The sequence below is a fragment of the Anser anser genome, assembly GCF_964211835.1.
Source record: "Anser anser genome assembly, chromosome: 4".
Classification (NCBI taxonomy): Eukaryota; Metazoa; Chordata; class Aves; order Anseriformes; family Anatidae; genus Anser; species Anser anser.
Window position 1 is genome coordinate 62,973,869 of NC_139724.1, and position 24,501 is coordinate 62,998,369.

At 36.1% G+C, this 24,501-nt stretch overlaps 1 protein-coding gene across 8 annotated transcripts in view; it reads left to right on the plus strand.

The window, feature by feature from the left end:
* The window catches only part of PROM1 (prominin 1), a 63,088-nt gene extending 40,282 nt beyond the window's left edge, over positions 1-22,806 (plus strand). For 4 of the 8 annotated variants that reach the window (XM_083835773.1, XM_083835772.1, XM_083835775.1 and 1 more), the window contains 20 exons: positions 707-924; positions 1,335-1,409; positions 2,566-2,629; positions 4,427-4,586; positions 5,690-5,842; positions 6,717-6,840; positions 7,270-7,373; positions 7,771-7,855; positions 8,842-8,988; positions 9,246-9,317; positions 13,009-13,101; positions 14,275-14,328; positions 15,250-15,330; positions 15,410-15,478; positions 16,021-16,113; positions 17,553-17,668; positions 18,357-18,380; positions 18,749-18,817; positions 21,099-21,139; positions 21,366-22,806. In XM_083835773.1, the coding sequence (XP_083691899.1) occupies positions 707-924; positions 1,335-1,409; positions 2,566-2,629; positions 4,427-4,586; positions 5,690-5,842; positions 6,717-6,840; positions 7,270-7,373; positions 7,771-7,855; positions 8,842-8,988; positions 9,246-9,317; positions 13,009-13,101; positions 14,275-14,328; positions 15,250-15,330; positions 15,410-15,478; positions 16,021-16,113; positions 17,553-17,668; positions 18,357-18,380; positions 18,749-18,817; positions 21,099-21,117 (1,820 nt within the window). In that variant the 3' untranslated portion in view covers positions 21,118-21,139; positions 21,366-22,806. The remainder of the gene's footprint in view (positions 1-706; positions 925-1,334; positions 1,410-2,565; positions 2,630-4,426; positions 4,587-5,689; positions 5,843-6,716; positions 6,841-7,269; positions 7,374-7,770; positions 7,856-8,841; positions 8,989-9,245; positions 9,318-13,008; positions 13,102-14,274; positions 14,329-15,249; positions 15,331-15,409; positions 15,479-16,020; positions 16,114-17,552; positions 17,669-18,356; positions 18,381-18,748; positions 18,818-21,098; positions 21,140-21,365) is intronic. The other 4 variants (XM_083835778.1, XM_083835779.1, XM_083835777.1 and 1 more) reach the window with 3 other exon arrangements.
* The last annotated feature ends 1,695 nt before the right edge of the window (positions 22,807-24,501 follow it).

Consider the following 24,501-nt stretch of genomic DNA (forward strand, 5'->3'; position numbering starts at 1 on the left):
TTCTCATTCATTTGTCATCATTCTCCTTTTTTGCTTTATTTCTCTTATTTGTCTTGAAGTCAAAGTGGAAAGGGCTATCAAAGGTAAAAAAAAAAAGATAAAACCTTGTGTTATGTGAAATGTGCTTTATTTTTGTACAGTTGTGCATTTTTAGTTGTATCTGTGTGGTTTTTGTCTTAAAACACCTGTTTAGTGTTCTTTTGTTTTGTGTGATTGGGACAGAATCCGAAGGCAGACAGTGTTAACATGCATTAATGCTTGGCCGTTGCAACACAATCTCTTTTCCTTTCCTCTTGCAGCTACATAATTTCTTGAGTTGGATTACAACCGACATGTTGAAAAGACTCTCTTGTGGATATGGGCTTTCTTTTGATTTCTAGTAACCAAGCATTAAGGTTCTTTATTGAAATCTCAGGTTAAGAAAAATGAGGGAAAGAGGAGAAAAGAGTAGTCTGAGAAGTGGGTCAGAATCTCAATAAAAGTAGCGTGAGCTCATTAATTTGTTTGTAGGAAAATGTAAGTGATTTATTTTTATCTGCAAGAAATATGTATTCTGTGCTAGAGGGTTCTTCTGTGAGGGATGGAAAGGTTATTTAAATCAGTATTTTTAAAAAGCTCATAGTGTTTATATGTGCATGCATACTTTCTCTACCTGCATCTAGTTTCTAACTAAAGATTTTTTAAAAACTATATCTCATCCTTGCAGCAATCAGAGAAACGAAGGAGGCACTGGAAAATGTGAGCGTCTCTGTTGAGGTTTTGCAGGAAGGCACTGAGAGGCTTCATGCAAATTTGACAGACGTTAAAATGCACCTGAGCAACACCCTCAATGATTCTGCATGCTCTGCAGCACAGGCTGCCTCAACTTGCAATATCATCAGGAATTCATTAAATCAACTGAACATTAATGCCAATTTTAGTGGGGTAAGAGAATATTTTTCAGACTTGCAGTGTGATTGCCTTGAATAAGCCCATTAATATCTCTGCAAATTGATGGTTCAGTGTGCTGTCGCTTGTGAGATAAGTGAACTTCACATATTCTGTGTTTCTGGGTAATTCCAGTTACTGTTTTCATCTTCTGTGTAGAAGAGAATAAAATGTGTGTCAAGCAGCTATGTTAAAGTGCTGCTATGGGCAGCAAAATAATCTGCTCTTCCCAAAAATGCTGAAGTTAAACTTTGCTTTTGTACAACAAAGGTTTCGGGGGTGTGCTAGAAAGATTCTATTATAAATGGTCTTTCTAGTTTCTTTGCCCTCGCTGCTATATTTGAAATATTAGTAAAGTAGCAAGACTACTGCTTTGATGTGACTCAAGACTGCTTTTTGTTTCCTAGTTGCCGGGGGTGAGCTCACAGCTAGCCAAGGTCAACGATGTCCTTAAAATAGACCTTTCTAGTCTGGTTCAGAAGGTATGTTTCCTGACAAGCTTGTTAGTGCTTAATTAATAAACAGGGATACTTACGTATCACCTGTTTTCCCTTAGCTTTCTCAAGCAGAATTCGCTTGTTCCCACCTTATCTTGCTTTGTGGTAGATACATCTCATTATTCCATTGTTTGACCAAGATTTAATATTTAAATATATGACTGTGGTGCTTTACATCCCCAGGATACTACACTTTAAAATTGTTTTGCTAATTGTCTGCTTGAAAGAAGAGTCCTTAAAAAGCAAAAAGACGGAAACGTGGATCTGGTAGCAGACTCTATATTTTTAGTTTACATTAAAAAAATAAAAATCCTAATTGGTCTCCTAATTAGATGTATTGAAATTCCAGCTATCTTGATTTTTTTTTTTAAATTTGTTATGTGCGTATTTGATCTTAAGTCTGGTGCAACAGTTCTAATGCAATTACTATTGGTATTTTTGCAAGTCTACAAAATACTGTGACTCACCTATCCTTTCACCTATCAAAAATAGTATAGTTTGAGCAGTTTATAAACCTAGCAATTTGAAAGCAGTTGTGAATAACAGAAGGGCACTTTCTTGAACCAAAGGCTACATGTTGGAGGCCAAGACCCCTGCAAGCTGGTGAATTGATCAGGCCTGCAGGAAAAGGCTTCAGGCGTCCACTGCAGTGGCCTCTCCTTTCTGTCCAGCTGAGCTACTGAGCTTGGTCCCCACAGCTTTTATCTTTTCTCTCCCCTTCTCACTGAAGAAAATGGATTACAGAGATAGATGGATTTCCTTGTTTGTAAAACACGTTTCATGTTAAGAAGGCATAGACTTGCAGGGAGGAGGTGTTTCATGTGCATTCTCAGTTTTGCACGAATTAGATCTGACAGGCAAAAGTACTATAAAATTTGTTATGATAGTGACAGATGCATGTGTATATAAATTAAGATAATTTATAAGGAATATGATGGAGTCCAAACCAAATCTGAAATGCATCTGACTTCATAATTTGCTTTGACCGTTTCTAATGTGCAGTAATAAAATGTATTTTTCCATAGTATTACCACATACATTTTACCATATGTAAACTTTCAGTCCTTGTATAAAAGGAAAAAATTTCAAGTAATTTGGCAATGTGGAACTTAATTATAATTTTTCCAACTTTTGTTTTTAGGGTTATGCAGCATTTAATGATACTCCAGACTTAGTGGTGAACCAAACTAAGAACATCTTATCAGGTGAGGACAATGGAAACTGTATTTTCACTTTAGCTGTTTAATGCTGATGTTTTTACATCAATTACTGATCATTTGTTTTCTTTTATTGATGATATATTTCCTGGGCTAAAGATCATTAAAAATGAAATGTAAAACTTAACCTTTTGCAAGATTTAATGCCACAAATAACATAAAGAGGAAGTATGTCTTAATGAAGACCCAAAATCTAAAACTAGTCCATATGGTGTTTTATGGAGGAGTTCTATTTGTTGGGCTTTTTACTCCTCAAATAATGAGAAATCCTGAAATCCCAACTGGAAACTGATGCTTTACCTTTGTTTGGTTGCAAGCCTAACTTTGTTTGACCAATATGTCTATGGTATACTCAGGGATGTGATGCTTTTCAAAAAAACAAAAACAAAAACAAAACAACAAAAAAAATAACAAACCTGACCCTACCTGCTGCTTTAGTAAAATGTAGCAGATGACAAAGGGGAGGTGGAAGATGTGCCTTAATTTAAATGCCTGTCTTAATTACTTTGTTATTCTGACTTTAAATTGTGGATTTTGACAGTACCGGACACTTGACACTGACTGAAATGTAGTATAATGTATGTATACTAATCTGTTTTAATTTTTGTTCTTGCATTGTGGACCTGTTCTGCATAAATATACAGCTGTTCCTTGTAAGTTTTTCGTTTTGTTTTTTTGGCAACATGAAACACAGTATGTATACAAGCATAGTATACTGTGTGAACTTGCCTAAAATGAGCCCGTTTTCTAAGAGTGTGATGTGATGCTTTTCATTAGGAAACCTAATGAAGATTTGCTCATTTACCATAACTGCTGATATCCATAAACACAGACAGGTCATCTTAATGTATCCATTTATTATAGCTGTACTTTTTTGTTTTTATAAAAACTGAGTTCGACTTACAGAACAAACAAAAACAATACTTCCACTAGAGAAATTTCATGGTAATTTGTAAATTTTTCTAAAAAAGAACATTTTTGTACCTGATTGAGCTTAATTGGAAGAGTAAACATCAAAACACAGAGCTTGTCCAGTTGTCAGAGAAAGAGGAGGGTGCTGCCTACTACCAAGTAGCAACCTACATCTTGATGCTTTAAGCATGTTCCAAGTTCAAAGAAAGGGGATGAATAGACACAAACTGCATTTTACAAATAAAGAATAATAAGTCAATGAATCGTGTCTTTGTGTATTTAAATCGTGTGTATCTAAATTGTGAGCACAAGAGTTGTTCATAATTTGAGAAAAAACTGGCTTAACTGATCATTATCTGGAGTGTTGCTAACTAATTGGAATGAATTTAAGTAATCTTTTTTAATAAGACTGAAAGTAACTATTATAGATTATCAATATAGGCAGTCTAATTTCTTTCACAGTGTTGTACTCCCAAGGGGTGGAGTTTAAATAGATTTTGATCTTCTCCTTCATAAACCTAGTGGCTAATTGTCTCACTCAGTGTTACCATTTGCAATATTGCATGAAAAGCAAGATTTAAGATGGCTAGATAAGCGGCACATTCATTGTAACAAAAGGAAAGAAAGCTCTGGCTCGACATCTACATCTTTCATCATTAAACGGAATGCTAAAAATAAAGTGTGTGTTTTAAAATGCCATTGCGTTACTTTGAAGCTAAATGCTTTTGTTGCTTGCTTGTCTTTTCCTCACGCTTGTCTTCATGGCTTGCCTTGTTACATGTGCAAAAAGGCTTAATAGAGTTTTATAATGCATAGATAGAATGTAAATTTATTCTATTAATCTGTAATAATGTAACACATTTATTCTTTTAGATATCAAAAATGTGCTGGAATCCATTGGTTCGAATATCAGCAGCTTCACAAAAACTCTCCCTGTTCAGAAGATTTTAGCAGATTTGACAATATATCTTACACAGAGTGAAGCATATGTTCAAGATTACTTTCCAGTAGTGGAGCAGTACGATTTTTACAGGTATGAACGTGTTAAATAGGAATTAAGGCAGAAATGAAGTCCTACCTACTGTTAATGCTGCATAATATTTTAATGTTCTGAAAGGACATCTATTAATGATGACGACAGTGAAACCAAGATGCTATAAAGCAACTTTTCGTTACTGGCATTTTGGTTAAAAGCCCTGTCCAAAATCGCAGCTAACCGAGCTGGGTGCTGTTCCAGTGCAGAGCAAGTGGTGGTTTCTACTCTGCAGGCCTTCGAATCTTTTTCAGAAAGGGTAGATGTCAGAAGATGTAATGCATAAGGAAACAGTTTAACCCCAATGCCGGGGTGACTTCTTTATTTGGGGCTTCTTTTTGTTGAGTTGCAGGTAAGTTGTGAGAGCATAGGGACACAGGGGCCCTGGAGCCAATGCCTTTTTATTGCAGGCCTTTCTAATGCAGAGTAGTAATAGCAGAGATTTTGCTTCACACCTAGTAAATCTTTGTGCATTTATGCCTGTTCCTACTGATGTAATACTTGTCCTTGCGAATGCATGGGTTAATTACACTTTGAGAAAATGTATTCTATTACATATTCTTTCTAACTGAGACCTATATGACTTCTGTAATTGAATAATAATCCCATTTTGCAGCACAAAGCTTTTTATTTCATACTGTTTACTTTGTCTAGTTTTTATTGCAGTCCTCAAGCTCATCAAGTTCTCCCTACACATTTCAATTTCAATGACATTTCAATTGACCCATTCAGTTAAAAAATTCAGTTGCTTCTTGAACAAATTGCTGTTTGACTTGGTGGAGTTTGGAGTTTGACTCATTGTTTGCTCCACCTGGAGTCTTTAAAACTTCAGTACAGGCCACCTGCAGTTGCTGGACCTTGGAATACTGTATTGTAATGTTTGTTTATTCCCCAACCCTTCAGTAGCGGATGTCTGTAATCCAAAAGTGATTGGGTTCTGGCCCAAAATATATGCTGGTGAAAAAAGTTTTTTCATTGCTGACGTTTGTTGCTCAGTCAGAACCACAAATGGGCCATTAGGAATATAGTATTGCCCAAAGTGTTCTGCAGGTCTCTAGTACGTTGTTTGCATGCTAACCAAGCACTTTGGCTTTATTCCTTAGGTGGCTGGGTTGTCTCATTCTCTGCTGCATGGTGGTCTTGATTGTGGTCTTCTACTATCTTGGACTGCTATGTGGAACCTGTGGTTATGATAAACACGCTTCTCCAACAACCAGGGGCTGCATTTCCAACACTGGAGGAAACTTTCTTATGGCGTAAGTTTCACTTATTTGTGAAAAGCAAAATACAAACAGATACCTGTAGAAGGTGTTTGTTGTTTTTTTTTTAGTTGATTTTGAAGAACATATGTATGAAGAGGATTTTTGTTACAAATTTATATGTGCTGAAAAAAATTAGAGCATAAATATTTACTTAACATACTTCCACTGAGGCACTTAGGCTTTGGGTTGCACTTTCATTGAGGATCATAGCTGAAGATAAAAGCTCTGAATCTGCTCTTGTAAAGTGAGTATTTTAGCTAGTGAATATCTGTGTAAGCCTATTCGGAAACTGCAGAATAAGAGAACTGGGTCAAATAATTGGAAGTGTAAATTGAATTTGTAGGTGTTTTTCTAAATATATTTATGTGCTTGCTCAAAAGAAAAAAGCTATACGAGGAGGTGAGAAACATGACTTACTCAGACCAGGTTTTCTCAGGTTTGGGGGTGCTGTTAGAAGTTCCCAGTAGGGGTTTAATATAATTTCTGTTGTATGCAGGAGAAGATTGCATCTGTAATCTATCTACAACTTTTTTGAGAATACAAAGCTAGAGATTTGAATATATAAAAGAATGTTGTGTGCTTTTGTGGCTCCTAACTCTTAAAGGAGTTTGCATGCCAACTGTAAATGTGTCTCCCCACTTTAGCTGAACTTAACTGTAAAACCTGAAAACTTACAGGACCTAAACACATAGGAGATTTCAGACTGCAAGAACATTGTTGTAAATGGAAGTATTTTGGCCATCTACTAGGTCATCATTTGTCCATCTGCTATCTCTGCAAATGCTATAGCTGCTAATTGTTGGTTTCACTGTTACCCAAAGTGCGTATATTTTCTTCTTGAAAACTTACTCTAATATTTTTTTTTCAGTGGCGTCGGATTCAGTTTTCTTTTCTCCTGGGTGCTGATGATTGTAGTGGTGCTCACTTTTGTCACAGGTGGAAATGTAGAAAAACTGGTCTGTGAGCCCTTTGAAGATAAAACTTTATTCAAGGTGAAGTTATTCAAATTCAAGTTGTTAAACAATGAATAGAATCCCTGTGAGTCTTAATGGTCTCGTCAGTTATTCATGACTTATTATTTCAAGTGAGACACCTCAAGTGAGTTTGGATCTGTTTTTACTTTCCATTTGCACATTGAATAGAGACATTGATCCTTTCTTGGTTTAATTGGCTTTGCAGTGTAAATACTGCGTGCCTGTCTTCCTTTGGAGATAAATTTTTCCGCAGTTCAGCGTTTCTTGGGGACATGGAGCTTTAATATTCACTTTCTACACCAGAGAGGTTGAATCTACTGCTCTGCTTGTTTTTCCATCAGTGCGTGATAAGCTTAGATGTGGGTATGTGTCAAAAGATCACACATGAATATATTCATGAATTGAAAACATGGGCTTATGGTAACATCACTGAATTTTGTCTCCTAGGTTTTGGATACTCCCTACTTACTAAATCAGCACTGGAAAAACTATCTTTCTGGCATGCTCTTTAAAAATCCAAATATTAATTTGACTTTTGAAAAAGTGTACAGGTATGTAAAGTTATGGTCAAGATTGAATTCCATTTATACGTAGTTTTTGTGTTATCTTCCAGGTTTCGTATTTCAAGCACACACAGAAATCTCACATATTCACGAAGACAACATTGATTTTCTTGTGTATCACTAGTAAAAATGATTTTCTTCTATCAATGAGTTACCAGGGATAATTTTAACATAATATTGCATAACACTAGCTCTTTGCAAAGCTTATCTTTGAGACCATCAGAAGTTATTACTTACTTTCTTATAGATGAAGCTTCAAAGAACGTAGCCAGAACTTTTTTAAAAGACTGATTTTCCTAAAATATGAAAACATCATTAATCATTCGTTTAATGTTTTGTCTCCAAGGTGGTGTTCAGGCTGATGTATGTATTTTTATTTTTATAGTGATTGCAAGGAAAACAAAGGAATTTATACTTCCCTTCACCTAGAGCACCTGTTCAATATCAATGAATTTCTAAATATCAGTATGGTAAGTAAAGAAAATAAGAGTGGGTTCTTGAATATTTTTGAAGGCTGGTGACAAGTCTGCTCTTGAACACAGTATAGCATGTCTGGAGTTTAAGGAGTATTGGATTTTATGTACAGTACATTCTGCGAGGAGGCACAAGCTGTCCAAACTAATTTGAAAGAAAGAAATATATTTGCAAATAAGATCTTTAAGTTCTTTATCAGTCTTCGTCAAAAACCTTGGAAGGTGTTGTGATGTGCTTTTTTATGGGTGCAGATAATAATGTTTTTAATTTTGAAACTTGCATAGAAGGTCTAGCATTTTCCAAAGGCTGCTTATGGTGCATAATGAGGGTCTTGTTATTTTACATAAATGCCTTTCTTGCTCTGTTTTCTTCTGATTCCAATCAGAATTATGTTGATCTTGTATACAATGTGCTATGCTCCTAAGAACGTTTCCAATTTTGGAAGTAAGGAGAGAGGGATAAGATAAAATCCTTTCAGTTAGGCTGCAATAACACACAACAGTACTGTCACTGCATGACTGTACTAATGTTTTGGTTACCTGTAATCCTGACCTGCATTACTGCAGTCCTTAGGGGATTCTGCCAGGCATTGTACCCACACTTAGTAGATATGGTCCCTGCTCCAATTAACATATGATTAAAATGGACAGGAAAGATTGACTAGAAGGAAAAATTTGTCTGAGCTTCCACAATGGTGGAGGCTGGGAAGGGAGGAGTAATTCATTGGTATGAAAGATGCACAGGTGGTCTAGAACATGGCGTAGCCAGACTGTGTGGGTACTGCAGGGAAGGGGAGAACGTTACCTGGATTCTGACAAGGTTAATTGAGCTGACCAGATGTTGACAATGAAGTCGTTTGCGTGCTTCTTCATAGAAGTGATGAGTCAGCAAAAGGTAGATGCTGCTATATGAGGGGAGGGGTATAGAAGACTCTGCTCTGGATGCAAACTACTTTTGTGTTTTAATTTGTTTCTGTTCTCAGTATACAGAAGATGTAGCACTTCGAATTGAACATATTCAGATAAATCTCAGCAAAATCATTCTGCTGGATGAAATAGGGAAGGAGAATCTTCTGAATTTCAGCTCTTCGGGAATAGATGGGATAAACTTTGGAGCATATTTAACAGAGGTGAGACTGTAGTAATCTAGGGGCATGGCTGGAACACAGCTTAAGATGAAATGTTTCTTTAGCAATGGGAAAACTAGAGGAAAAATCTGCTTTTGTGTGGAAGGAGAAATAGAGCAAAAGTACTTCAGAAGTTAAGCACTTCAGTAAACATTTGAAGAAATAAAGGATGGACAGAGTAGGTGGTGTGATTAAGTGCAGTCTGTTTGTGCAATAACAACGTACTCTTTTCTTCCTGAGTTGTTCATATCTTGTTTTAGATCAATAAAAGTGTAACCAAGGTTGATCTTCTGTCATTTGCTAATGACTTAGAAGCAAGAGCAGACCAGCTGGTAAGTTTAACTTATCAATATAATAATACATAAAACTTGTCATTGTAGCGTTATATAAGTATGTATAGCCAAATATTTAGACTTTCCATGGGAAAGTTCTTGTACTTCAGACACACATACATGGTGCATTGTCACATAAGGAAAAACTTCAAAAAACAATGTATGTGAGCTGTGTTTTAGAGACTGCTAATTCTTGATTTTTGTATGTTAGCAGTTTTACAACTTCTGCTTTGGAAGTGTACTTTGTTAAACAGCAAGTTAAGAAATCAACATGCCTGCTAACTCCATTGTAGTGTTTCCTGTGATGCTGCCTACATTTTAGGGTCCCAGTTAGAAGAAAAGTTGCTTGGATCATGATGGATTTGAGTGGGTTTTCTTTCACTTAGTGCTCAGAAGATTTTGCAATTAGCAATGAAATGAATACTGAGGCAGCTCGTAAGGCTTCTGTTGGGAGCTGGGGCTCCACTGAGGGGGAAGAATGCACAAAAGAGGTCCTATCTGCTCTGTAGGGCTTGTTCAATGTAGATACACTGACACTGGTCAAAGGCTGGAACTACAACAAATGAATGAATCTGCAGAATGACACATCTGTGTTAACAGCTAAACTAACTAAATATTCAAGTGATATGTTTGGATGTATGTCAAGGTCACGTTCTATTTAATTTCAAAGTGGGAGTCAGTTTGGACACTAGATTGCTTTGCTGTCACCTAAGACACTGCTGCATTGTGGCACGGGAGAGAGTTATGCTGCACATTTACTACGGTCGTTTGTATCACAAAAGGACACAGCAGCAGAGCGAGACCATGCTGATTGGAATTTATCAGATTTTCATCCTTCCTGCAGTGAGAGGGCAGCACTGGTAGAAAGTTGCTGGTATGTTTACTCCAGCTTTTTGCAAAAACTGATCACACCTGTTCCTTACTTTTTTTAATGCCAGACCTGTACTCACCTGGGGGGTAGTCTGCCCATGTTTTTTTGTATTGTGGTTATCGTCCTCTTTAAGCACAGTGGGTGAGTCACACTTGGTCTGTTTGCTCATTTAGGTTGTCTGCTGACTTGGACAGATACCAATAGCTTTGGCCACACTTCACTTCCATTTTCAGTTTTTTCTCTACCATTCTGAAGGTTGTACAGTTGGAGAGTTTTTGTTTTGGGGGCTATTTTCTAAGTGAAAGCTGAGGTTCTTCAACATACTATATCTTAATAGAATTGCCTCTGAGATTTCTCTTTAAAGGTACATTTTACATAACTCTGTAAAGGAAAATCTATTGTGCAGGTAGATTGGTTTTTCATTGTTTTTTTGTAGCAGAATCTAAAGGAAGCATTGGAAGTGAGAATAGATCAGGCTGAGTAATTTCTTCATATAAAAGACAAAGAAAAATACAGTATTAAATGTGTTCCCTCTCAGAGTGTATGTATTTAGTTCTTTCTTGCTGTACAGTGTAATCTATAAAGTGAGTAAACGAAAAAACAACACAATACAACGTATTAGATTGTTACAAAATTGATGGTGGTTTCCAAGGGTATTTTATAATCCTACTTTATTATCGTGATAGTTCTTACAGCTTACAGGAACAATCAATTAAAGAATAAATTAAAAACTTTTGGAATTAATTAACTTTGAGTGTATAGATTGCATTTTCTGGCACCTTGCACAAAATTAAATACACATTTTAACACTGCAAAGAAGGAAACAGTTAAAAAAAAAAAAAAAAACTTGCATCAAACCAAAGGGTCATGCTGTGGAGGAGGGAGCAATATTGCCCACGGACATTATTAGGTAAGTGGATCCAACTTGCCAGCACAAAGCATGCTGAAGCTGCTCTGTAGCCTTACCGACAGTATCGAGCACCCTTATCTCTCAGAACAGAAAACGTGAAATGACTGCTCACAGGAACACTTCTCAGGAAGAGAACGTGTGTTTGAGCATCAAAGCCTGCCGGCCATACAGCTAAAAATGATGGTCTTTTGCTGTTTGGCTTTACAGTGTACGTATATTTCTTAGTATTTAGTCATTATACTTGTAAATTGGGTAAAGGAGGCAAGGGTTTGTTTTCCTTCTCATTTGGAAAGAGGATCACAAGACAGAACAGAGTCCCTGGCAGACTGCTGTTAAAAGAATAGGCAAAGCTGGAAAAGGCTGGAGGGGGACCTAGAAAAATGTCGCAGAAGTATGCACCCCAAAGATAAAACTGGCTTTTAAAAGGCATAGGTCTAACCAGGAAAATGTTTTGCTACTTTTCACCACGATGGTTCTCTCAGATTGGATGGCAGCAGTGGAGAGGAACAAGTACTGTGAGAGATGCATTGCCATTCTCAATTACAGTGCTGCACCGGGATTTGTTCTCTTTTCCAGTGTAGACACTGCTGTAATAGGCATTGCAGAAAAAGTAATTTCCACTGTACAGAAGCAGAGAAGCAAAATTCGTACAGCCATTCGCACTGTCATTTGTTCCTTCTGGTATTTGACTAGCATGTCTTTTCGTGAGATAATCTAATTTTGACAAAGTATATTTTCGACAAAATGAAATGATGGCCCTTCCTATTCTCTATTTGCCAGTAGAGTAAAAAGTATCTGCAGAAGTTTTTCTCAGTAGAAAGTTGTACTGTTAGGGTACCCCAAATGAAACATCTTGAAACCCCGTTTCCTGAATGAGGTCTCATCTCTACACGAGCCTGGGCTTGCATTTGGGGTAGCTCTTCTTGCAAATCCAGCAGTTTCTGAGTCCTTATAACTGCGTCCTGTGGAAATGGACCCGTAGTTACCTGCCCGTGGGTACCTACGTTCCTCAAGGGCTGCAGTCCCAAATTGGGAAAAGAAGTTTCATAGGAGGAAAGGCAAGCAAACCTGCTAACTGCAAGTGGTGTTGGGTAACAGTGGATTGAATGATGTGAAAGCAGAGAAATCTGATTTCCTTTGAGAAAACAGGTTTAGGTCTATGTTTTGTCTTGGACTACAATTCTTCTACTTCTGAAATGGAGTTAGCAGTGTGTATTCAGGGAGCCGGTTGGTTTTGCCACCAAGAGGAAATAGAAAATGATTTCATTCTCCGAAATACATTGAATTTTCATGGCATTTTGCAACAAGTGTGAGCTCCAGGTGGGTATCCAGGCTTTAAAATCAGGGCACAAGCTGATCTTTTGACTGAAATTTGGAAGCCACTAAAAGGAAAAATAGCTTTCACAGACTCATTTCCAGCTTACTGACTGAAAATGTTGAAACTTCAGTGTCCTTCAGAAAGCAGATGACTAGTGGCTGTGTCCACGCTGCAAATAGCTAAAGTATTTGAGCCTCTGTAAATGAGAAATGCTCATTCCAGAGGAGGGCACCCCTGCACCAGAGACATGCCAGAGGAGAGGAGAGTAGCAAGGGGTGTGCTCCCTCTTCTGTATTTAAACTAACTTAGTGTGCTCTGTGAAAATTTTCCATTAAATCTGCTGATAACGTTACAGCCAGAGAAGCAGTTTAATATATATGTTTTGGTTACTGAGGTTTGAATTATTAATATGGCGATTTTTTTTTTCCCTCCTTGCGTTGAGGATTTCAATTTGCCATGGCCTGTTGTTAGCATCAGCTGCCCTGCAGTTTATAATGTGTAACTCTCATTGTGGCTCTCTTTTTTTTTTTTTCTTTATTTGAAAGCTCTGAAAGTATTGAACAATACTACATAATTTCATTTTTTTTTGCAGCCAAAAGGAGCACTGGAAAATGCCTTAAAAGGACATGCAAACAATATTCGGATGATTCATAACCAGCAAGTTGTTCCACTAGAGCAAGCTATGGTAAAATATTAAAGCAATATTAAAACATATATGTAAAAAATGAATCTCTGAATCTTGAATACAATTTAGAAAGCTGAACTTGCTAGTATATATGCACAAGTTACTTTTGTATTGTCACGGAAGATTAATCTGGTTAAAGTCTGTATTTAATAAACAGTTCTCATACGTGGGATACTGCTACTTTATAATACTGTCTAAAAAATACTGCCTAAAATCATGGCCCCATTTTTTCCAATTTATATTTGTGGTTATATATGTATAAAAGAGGAAACAGGGAAGAACTTTCCAGAATTCTAATCCTAAATCACCCATTTTCTTTTTTCCTTATCATTTGTCTTCAGTAATAAATGTAGTTATGACTTGCACACACTTCGTGGAGTCAGCAGCCACTTAACAGTACTGGAACTGAAGCTCTGACAGTCGTAGTTAGAGCCAAAGAAAAATATTTTCTGTTGATGCTGTTAAAGATGTGAAAAAGCTTCTTCTGACTGTTTTTTTTCCGGACACTGACTTGTATCAAGCTGTGAATTTCATACATGCTAGCTGTTGTTTTTTCCTCTACATAACTTGAAGACTTTTATTTTATCTTAGCATCAGATAAAGTATTTCTGCCCCTGTCAAAGCCCTCATAAAAAAGCACTAGGCCTCTGATTCTATGCTGTTCTTTCTAATTAACTCCTAATTATTCTCATCTCTTTTTCCTTTTACAAAACTGACTGTCAAGAAATATGTTAAAGCTAGGGTAAGTGCTTTTTCCCTTCTGAAACTGCACAATATACAAATATTGTATATTTGTATATACAATAATACCACAAAATACAAAGCTGTACTCTGAACACCCAGTTCCGATTTTATCTGTTCTCTCTTTCTTCCCCCAAATAAATCTTTCCCAGTTTATTGTTACTAATTTGAGTTAATTTGAAGTCTTCTAGTACACAGTTTATAGCTACTTAGTGCTGTTGGTGAAATACTTGAATCACCAACATGAATGGTTAAAAACACAATATATTTATTAGTTTTAAGTTAATACAACTGTTGTTACTACATAAAATGTGATGTGTTATATTAGAAACAAAATCATCTATACAAAATTGAAGCACACACGTAGTGTTGAAACAAGTAGGCTCTTACCTCTAGTGATGACTTATCTTTTTTTTCCCTGTTTTCTACTAGAGCACTTTAAATCAGAGCATTAGGCTTCTGAAGAGGACATCATCTGAACTTATGGTAAGGTTTCCTTTGTGGCAACAGAAGCATTTTAATGTGTTTTAAATCCATTTGCCACATATACAGGACATTTTCAATACAGGTTTTACTATTTCTGGCTGTTCTGTTATTAGGAAGAGATTGTAGTGCAGTGAGGTAGTAAAAAGGTCATAGATATCTCTGCACAGCTTTTTCTGTGTTGCCGTTCCCTTCCTTTTAGAGGAGGAGGAAAAAAAGAATCTTTTTTAAAAATAAGAATTACAAACTTAATTATCAAGTGGTAAAATAGACTTGAGTAAAGTTCCATGTATAGTGCTATTTATGCTAGTAAAAATGTAGCCTTTTTTTTTCTAGAATCACTGAAAGCAAAACTTGGAGGTGGGGAACAACCAAGAAACAAAACCCAAAAATACAACTGAGACAAGAGCTTTGTGATTCACATTCTTAACCAACTCTTGTCCAGTGTCCAGCTCCCACTGGGCCCTGTCTCTTTAGCATTGTAGTCATTACCTTCCTGCTTCTGCAGCATCAGCCAAACACAGGGAGGCTGTGGCTGTGTAGAAGCTTCCCCAGGGCGGCCAGTTTCCTCTTCAAGTAGCAGCTAGTGCCTGCACCATACTGAGACCAGGAGATGAAAGTATCTCTACTCTTAAGACAACAAGAATGGAAGAGAAAGGTGGTCTAGTATATAAACTTGTTACATAGGTTCCAGGAAAAGTTGCCATTCATACCTGCTGCTTCCTTCCTCTTTTAGTAGTGAAAGTTTTTTGTCAGGTGGTCATGAATCCTTACGCAGAACGTAATTGCATATTTTGTCAGATGTTCACAAGACAATGTTACAGATTTATCAAGAGAATAGGTTATCACATACAGTGGCTGCGGAACCACTGTAACAGCTTGAGAGGGATTTATTTATATTAAACACCTTCTCTTCCCCTCCAGGTTAAGGTGAAAAATGTCATTAGCGCTGTTAATGCTGCCCAGCTTCTCATAAACAACAATGCTTCTCTAGTTATTGTCCAGGTAAGTTTTATCTGATTTAAGTACATTCATTTAACGTATCATGGAGATAGAGGTTCACTTAACTTTTGTCTGTTTTTAGGAAACAAAAAAGTACATGGACACCATAGTTGGCTACTTCGAGCAATACATTGATTGGGTGAAGGAGTCGGTAAGGTGCATTTGCTTCATTGAGAGGAGCTGTTTTTGAAACCAAAAAGGATCTAAATAGTAATAATAGAAAAATCATGTTGATTTTATGTTTTGTAATTTCAATTTGTAAGATATTTGTGCTCAGTAGGAAGGAGAAAACTTGTCTTCTGTAAATAATTTTGTATGAAGTAGAATTGAAAGGATGAGTAGTATTGATTGGAATAAAATGCCAATTTAGTACACTTTTTTTTTTTCCAGGGCTAGCCTGAAATCTACCATTTGTGCTAATATTGTACTGAGCCTGCTTAGTTTAAAATGGTATCATTAGCATCTTGTTTTATTCTTCTTTCTTTAGCTGCAGTCTTTGAGAAATTGAGTTGATGTCTTAAAGATTTATGTTCATTTGATAGCACGTCCCACTGGAATTTAATGTGAATTTGGAGAGGGGGAGAGAGAACAATTTAGTAAGCAGTAGCTGTTTACTAAAGCTGTAGGAAATTTTTTGAGGTTCTTATTTTAATCTGTTAGGTAATTCAAACTGTTTTCTTTAATGTCTTTCAGATTGCCATGGAGGTAGCAGCATGCAAGCCTATTGCCAATGTGATAGATACAGCAGTAGATATATTTTTATGCAGCTATGTAACGGATTCTGTGGTAAGAAATCTGAATCTGTTTCTCAAAATCGGGGCATCAAGTCAGAAATTTTTTGAATATAAATCTCCATTCAGTTATTCTGGCTAGACCATTCAGAAGTGTGACAATAAAGGATCACATCCAAAGTTATTCAAGGAAGAATGTTCTGATCTGTATCAGCCAGTGCTGAACTTGTTTTATGTTTCCATTAAACTTAGGCTTCTGTTAGCAAGAATGTTGTAAAATCAACTTTTCTTAGTAATTTTTTTTTTCAAACTTAAATTGTGAAATAAATGCACTACTACTAATTTGGAATCTAAGTTTTGGAAAGGATGGGTTTCAGCTTGCATCATTCCGAACCTCCTTGAAATAGAAAAGCATAAAAATCTGAAGTTTTTGGCAGTAACCATTTCTAACTTAAGATGGAGAGAGAGAGAGGAAAAACTTTCTCAAGTATCGTTTCTGGAATCTAGAATTTACCTGAATGAGGTAAACGGGTTTTTTTTATCACTTGACTTGTAGCAGACTGAATCGTTCTTGTACAGTGGAGACTGAGCATGACTTGCAGCAGAATGCAAGGGCAGTATTGGCTTTTTTGTCTTGCAAGAGAGCTTGTAGAGAGGGCAGCATATATTAAAACCAAAATAACCTACCACATGCATGGAAATGACCTAAAACATCTCCTAGCTACTATTTGTCTGTACCACAAGTTTAGCTGGGTAACAGTCACACTAATAGTAAGTGTATGTAACCAGTCAAAGCTACTCTGACCTTGATAATGCCATAAACTTTTCTAACTTGCCAGAATCATGTTGTACACATGGATCGTCTCATAAGTTACAGAACTTCTGGGTTTTGAGAGCAACTAAGCTTCCAGTGGTAGATGAATCGTGGTTTTCGTGATGATAGAACTTATCTGAGTCACATACAAGTCAGAATGCCTCCAGGCGATGCAAATAAAATTTGAAAAATCATCATTCTAACATCTGATGATAACTCAGCTCATCTGTGCGATAATACAATTAGTTATGCAAGCAGGTTGCAGCTAACAAGTTAAAAAGCACATTGAGAAAGTGCTGGAAACTCAGATTTTTGCAAGAACCACAGATACTAATTTAAAATAGCAAGAAAAGGGGAAAAATGTCGCTTGTAAACTAATGCTGAGAGACAAAATTACTTTCTGGCTCAAGGCTGACTAAGTTAAAATAACTACTTAAGACATTATGCATGTGTGAATTTCAGAATTTGAGCATCTCTGGACAGTCTTCTGTTTGGTTACACCTGTAAGATAGTGATGTTCTTACTTTAGTTCACATCGACTGTGGAGAATACTTAGCTTGTCCTGTTCCATGCTAGTATAAGGAGCTTCAGTGCAGAGACCTCTTAAACTAGTTTCTAATGAGTCTTTTAGTAACGGTGCTCTGTGATCTTTTTTTTTCCTGGATTTTGTTTCATTTCAGAATACCTTCTGGTTTGGTTTGGGAGGCTCTTCAATATTTTTAATTCCTGCCATAATTTTTGCTGTAAAACTCTCCAAATACTATCGTAGAATGGACACAGAGGATGTGTATGATGAGTAAGTATATACTCCTAGTCAAGCTAAATGGCAAATGGGTTTAAATGTTTTTTCTGGTGTCTCACATGAAGGTGCTATAATCCTTAAATCTTCTGTCTGTCAGATTAGCAATGCATGTTTTTGAGAAATACTGCAGGTTTGGGTTGGTGCCTGCAAAGTGCTTCATGCAGGTAGACTTTGGCAAATTTAAATTGCCGTGACTCTGTAGATATTGCCAGCTCTGACTTCAAGAGGTGACTTCAGAATGAGGTCTTCAGAGCTTTATGTGCAGCCTTTATATAAATATCTTCCAGTGTGCAACCAATTAAGCTTTTCTAAATTATCTGTTTAGGCGAACTGTGCTTTGTAATCTCCTTGAAGTAACTATTTGCTTCCTTACTGTCTTAGTTATTCCTAACCAATGTTTCCTTTTTCAATTGCAGTTCCTCTGTCTCAGGGACTTGGCATTTTACTTTATGATAACTGTTCTTACATATTTTCCCATCAGTTTTGGTTTTACTACTTTCTTTTCTGCTCTTTGTTTTACTCATTCTTCAGTTAGCCTGTGCACTGCATTTCTCAAATTTCACACTGATAATTTTTCATTACACATTCAGAAATCAGTAGAGCAGAAACAGGCATGTACAGCTAAAGTTAATCACTTCATTTACTGTCTAGTTAATGACTCCTCCTTTTTTATGTTTTTTAGTGTCGAAACTATACCCATGAAAAAGTAAGACATTTTTGCTGGTATTTGGTAAAATTATTTTATTCAGGTGGGAGGGTTTATATTTTTAATATGACTTGTTACTTCAACAGAGGTAACACGTTTTGTTTCACTAGACTTTATATTAGAGTATCCAACTCAACAGGAATATCTTAATAACTAGTTTTTGGAGAATATTAAAATATAAAAAATGTAAAGTTATACTTATTCCATAGCTCCTAATGGTTACAAAAGAAAAGTTATCTTCTATTGTACAAAAACAGTTTATCTTTGCATATAAGACCATCATCCATGTACATGTCTTGGAAGCCATACTGTACATAGTGCATCTTGTAGTTAACATGGTCTTTTTTGGTGTATTTATTTTATTACAGTACAGAAAATGGTAATAATGGTTATCATAAAGAGCATTTATATGGTATACACAATCCTGTTATTACAAGGTAAACCAAGTCTGAAACTGCATGCCTTCATGTCCTTGCTTAATCTAATATATTAATCACCTATCCAATTTTCTGCACGTTTTAAAGTGAATCACTTAGTTTGTTTCTTGCATGATTATTCACTATAACAAATGCTGTACGATTTATATTTCTTAAATGTTCTTTACATAACAATAAATATTGTAATAATCTCCAGCAACATAACAAAGAAATTGCCTAAATTTGGACATAAATACCTAATCATCTGGATTTTATCTAGCACAATGGGTTGTCCTAAATTAGTAAACGTATTAAAATATTTTGATAGCAGGTGAAAGTGATAGGGTGGGATGCATTCTTGCTCCTGATTATTTTTTTGGTCTGTAATGAGTGTGTCTTTTTTATATATTATCTAGGACAGAAGCAGGTGCAACTTTACAAACTGATTAATTAGTGTATGTTCTTCCTGTGCAATGCATGGAACACAAAAGCTAGATTTTATAAAATCAGCTTTTACTTCTGATCATCCTAAATTCTAATGAGGAGCTGTAGAGACTCTGCAAATAAGCATAGCATTTAATTGCTCATTTGCTCTGTCACCAGAATAAGTGTGCTTATATTACATTTTTTTAGATGATGCAGTGAAGAGCTTTTGCTGTGCAAAAGGCAGATGATCCAGGATATGCAGAAAACATGAAGAGATTAAATGGCTGTTTCCGCATGGGTAGAGTTAGGGTAACATCACAGAACAAGAAATTTAAGTTAGATTTAAAAGGCAGGAGACTTGTGTTCTTTTCTGTCTCCAACTCTTGTGCTGTAAGACCTTAGCTAGTTGTGAGACTTTCAGTTTCTGTATGGATAACATAGGGTGTCCTACAGCTTTAACATTATGTTTTGCAAGATATGAGTTGCTTAAGGAAGGCTGTAGCCTGTAATTAAGATATGTAGCTCTCCGTGCCTTACCTTACAACTTCACGACTGAAAATACAGGCTGAGTGCTGGCAGACAAATGGGATAGCATCGTTCTTTCAATGATTAAATACCAAGAAAGTTGAAAGTTTGCAAATCTTGCCAGATTTTGTGGCTGCATCAGCTGTATATTATTGTTTGTTATAACTGTATTGGACAGTAATTACTTAGTGACCAAATTTGTTTTCCACTTTTCCTTCTAAAGTAAATATTTAAATATAACAATGTTTTCAGTGACATGATCTGTGCTGCAGTTTAAGGATTCCCTAAATAAATCTACAAGGTATCTAATTCAAAACTAATCTCCACTGGCACATCTAAGAACTCTGTTTCAGGACTTTTGATATTTTACATAAGATGAGACTAATAATTGCTCAGGCTTTAGAAGTCCCTTTCTGATCTTTGAATCTTTAATATGAATGTTAATAATCTTGAAGTTGAGAGCATGTTTTTCATGATATTTCAGGAACTGATTAATAGTTAATACAGTGTTCCTGAATAAGCTAAAAATTAACATCAAATAATCTTTTAAAGCCGCTAGTTCAGTTCTGACTTCCTTTTTCTAAATTTTAATAGTTACTCAAAATTGCCTTCCATAATATGGTGTAAGAATTCTGTTTGAAGCAATACTTTCTTCTGAAGAGTTAACTGAAATCATTTGAAAAACTGCTGAATATGTTAGATACATGCATTGGGTTCCTTAGTCCAGGATTCTCATACGAGTAGGGTCTTATTCTTCAGGGTCTTATTTATTTTTAAGTGATCCTTACTTTTCCTGTAAGGGTTTTAGATGCTTTGGGAGATCTGACTGTGAATGGATCTCTGTACACCTGCACTCTTGCATAGTTTTCTTTGGAAACCAGCTGGATTGTTTTGCTAAAAGGAGAAGCAAATCTCTCTATAAATATGAGACATGTAAATACAAGTAGGAGATCCATGAGGTGTGTTTACATTTATATAGATACTTCACATAGAGGTGATACACACGTTAAAGCAAGCGTTAAAGACATAAATAACCTCAAATGCAGACACCACTTTGGGGAGAGTAAAATTGGAGGCTGGGTTAGGCTCTTCAAAGAAGACTGGTGTTGAATTGGTAACCCAAGCATTTCTTTCTGTCCTAAAACAAAGGTAAGAAGAGAGGTTGGTGGAGTAAACCAGAAAACTATTTTCTCTTGCTTGAAAAATTCTTCATTAAATAAGTGGAAGTTTGAGAAAGGTTTTGTACCAAATGAGCCTGTCTCACCTTATAGCTAGACACTCTGTTTCTGTTCTGCTTGTGGACAAAAAGTTATGATTCTGATTTGTGTTGTTTGTTTGCTTTTTTGTATAGCTCTGTGGAACAGTGGTAACAGATACTGGAAACTTTAAGGGGTAAGCAATAAGCTTTTAAAGTCAATTCTAGACCTACTGCTACTTTCCTATTTTAAGACTATTCTGCTTTCAGTAACATGAATTCTGTAAGATTTGAAAATAATTTTAAAAACCTGTTGAACCATATTTGTGTTCATATGAAAATCTGTGCCTTCATTCTGGTTAAATTACATTAGAATTGTGTCTTCATCAAGTTTTCCTGAATTGTTTTTGTGATTATTTCCAGGCTACAGAAATGAGGCTCAAGATTCTTCTATGGGACTGTATCGTTACTCTACCAAGCGTATTGGCATTTACGTGCATCCTCAAAATACTGAGCCACTTGTTTTGTGACCCGCACTGTAAATCACAAATGTACTATTGAATGTTATGCCATAAACTACTGTACAGGATATTTTGTGACCAGGGCACTGCCTCTCAAATACCACTGTTCAAGGCTTGAATTAAAACGTTTTTTTGTTTTTTACTTTTTTACACTGGGCTTTCTATCTTACATCACAGGATATAAATTAATTAGATTAACTGACTTTGCTTAGTCCTCTGACAGTTGGTCAAGTTCTTGTTTTAAATTGTTGAGATGCGTTAAATACAGTACATACACGTTTACATAAAAATACATTTTCTATACAGAGACTTTTGTATATATGTTTTTCTTAAAACTTATGAGTGTTTAGTTAAGATTTTAATATTGTATAATACATTTCACAAATGAATTTACCAGCATGATCAGTGTTGCTATTTGGTGCTCTTGAATGAACAATTTGGACTAAATTTTAATTGTAACGGGATGCACAGTGTCTCTTTGTGTCTCTGAAAGTTGTTGCATTTTTTCTTCCTTTTTTTTAATTATGATTTAATTTTTAGTGCTTTTTTGCAGCATAGACCTAAAAGGGAGACTTTTGTTTTGAAATCGTGTTTGGGTGGGAGGGTTGGGAGTATGTGTAATGCTTAATACAGCAAAAAAGCTAAGCTTTCTAGAGTTCAGTAGTACCCAAAAAGCGCATGAAAGATGTCAAAATGTTGGTGATTTTTAGAATGCTTTACATTCTCTGACTCCCTTTTCCCCATTCACACCCACTTCTGTAACATCCTTAACAGTATCACTGTTGAACTGTGCCTCTTTGGGGGACAGTGATACTATTTTCGTTAAATAATTTCAAAATATGATTTCCAATATTGAAATTCAGACACGTTCAGCAACTGGAGTTAGAATTTCTATTCTAACATTATTGCCTTGAATTTTGGCATGCAGCTGTGTTGCTGAATTAGTTAACAGCAGAATTAATCAAGAGAGCCACAAGTATTTATCTTACTAGTGTAAAACATTACAAAGTGTGAAATAATTGGGCATATTGATCTCAAATAGTGTCTCTTTGCATATCAGTATTCCTAACTGTTTCCAGTGAAGTTCACTAGCTTGAAGGAGGGATAATCCTGAAAATCATTCAAATAATTTTAAAGAAATGTTGAAAAGTCATACCAGTCTTTAATCTGGAATAACCTTAAATTTTTCATTTTTAGGTCATAAATGGAAACATTTCCAAATGACAGTATGTAGCATAATGTGTATATGTAATGTTCAGAACTGTAGATTTTTAAAAGTTTCTATTTTTAATTTGAGAAAATGTTGCCAGTTCACTTAAATAAAAAAGAACTTGCTTAACTAACTGATGTTTGATTCTTAATTGTTTTGTCATGCAGACCTGTCTCAGATTTGCAGTTAGTCTTACAAAAATAGTTTTTTTTACCCTGATTAAAAATTTCTCCTATATCTTACTTTTATTGATGACTTTAACTTATGCAAGATAAAAGACCAAGAACTGGAGCAGGAAGGACTAAAAGAACATTGACTCTGTGTGGGAGATGTGGGAGAGCTTCTGAATTCCACAAAGGGTGTGTTTTATGCAGAGATGTAGGATTCGAGCTAATGAGTTGTGGGGAACACCTACATAGTCTTTAAGTACTCAAGTTGTTACTGCTTATCTTTGTTTCTGTTGCACTGGTAGCAGAATTAATCATTTTCTAGGCCTTCAGTTCCCACAGTTCACTGCTGGCAACCCAGCCCAACTTATAAAAGGACAAGTGTTTTCCAGTGACATTACAGACCATGAGCTATTTCATCTGAAGCATAGGCAGACAGGACACAAAAGTTGGATGGGAATGGGACAAACGGTTTGCAGTTAACATATTAACTGCAGTACTTAAGTACACCAGAGCTCTTGAGTCTAAGCTTCAGTATTTCTCCTTATCCTTGTAGGCTGATTTATCATCATGATTGCACCTGAGAACTTTTCAGAACTAGAGATACCAAACTGGTATAAAGTATTTTTTTTAAGTAATTTTGAACTCTTTATCAATTATTAGAGAGAACAAGAGACAAACGTCTGCAGTTTCCAGGAATTCTCAGTGCTATTGTGCATAAGAAAGTGTAAATAATACATTTATTTGTTCAATTATCAAGAGGTCTTTGAGCCCTTCCAGTAGGGCTTTGAAATCCTTGAAATGAAGTTTGAGGTAGGCAACAAGATTCTTCTGGTTAGCTGGGTGTCAGGTGAGAAGACTCCCCAGAAAACACAGGACGGTGAATTGTAAATCTTAAGTAGGCTTGTGCCATTACTGTTTGTCCTAGACTTGCCTGGAGAGCCACACCACTGTGTTTTTAACAAGACAGTCAACCAGAACAAAGGGCAAGAAGCTGGAAATGAGAGTTCTACTAAAAGTGTTATTAAAGTAGCCTTAAAGGGGGACAGAAAGCAAAGATTGTGGTTCTCAGGCAGATGGTATTTATTTATTCATGGGAAACTTGGTGCCACATTCACTTGAAGAACAATTTCAGGCTATCCAGAATGGCCATTTGAGGTGGCTCCATCTTCAGACATGCAGCTCACAGACCAGCTGGGATGCCAGAACAGCTGGGGGCTGTATTTGTCAAGTTTTAGCAGAGCATCTTTTGCAACTTTATTTTTTGTTCTACTTTACTATCTGTTAAATAAATGTTTTTGCCTTTATATTTTCTCTGTATTTTTAGTAATACCTGTTGAGGGGCTAGATACACATAATGGTATTCTATTCCAGTAAGTACAGCAGTTCTTAAACCCAGGGTTATTCAAGCATACCTAAATAATATGATTACCCATCCAGGAGCCCTTCAGGTGAGACTGGGTGTAGTACAAATGTCTCTGAAGTTGTGCCTGGCAGGATCTTATGAGCCAGAAAAGTCCTGTGGCATGCAGCAGCACAGGAGGGGGGTTCTTCGTGACCAACTGAGCACCGAGGGAATTACCACGACTCTCCTTAGCTCTGCTGCTTTTAGCTACCGCAGAAACCATTAGTAAAGAACTACACAAAAATATTTATATTCC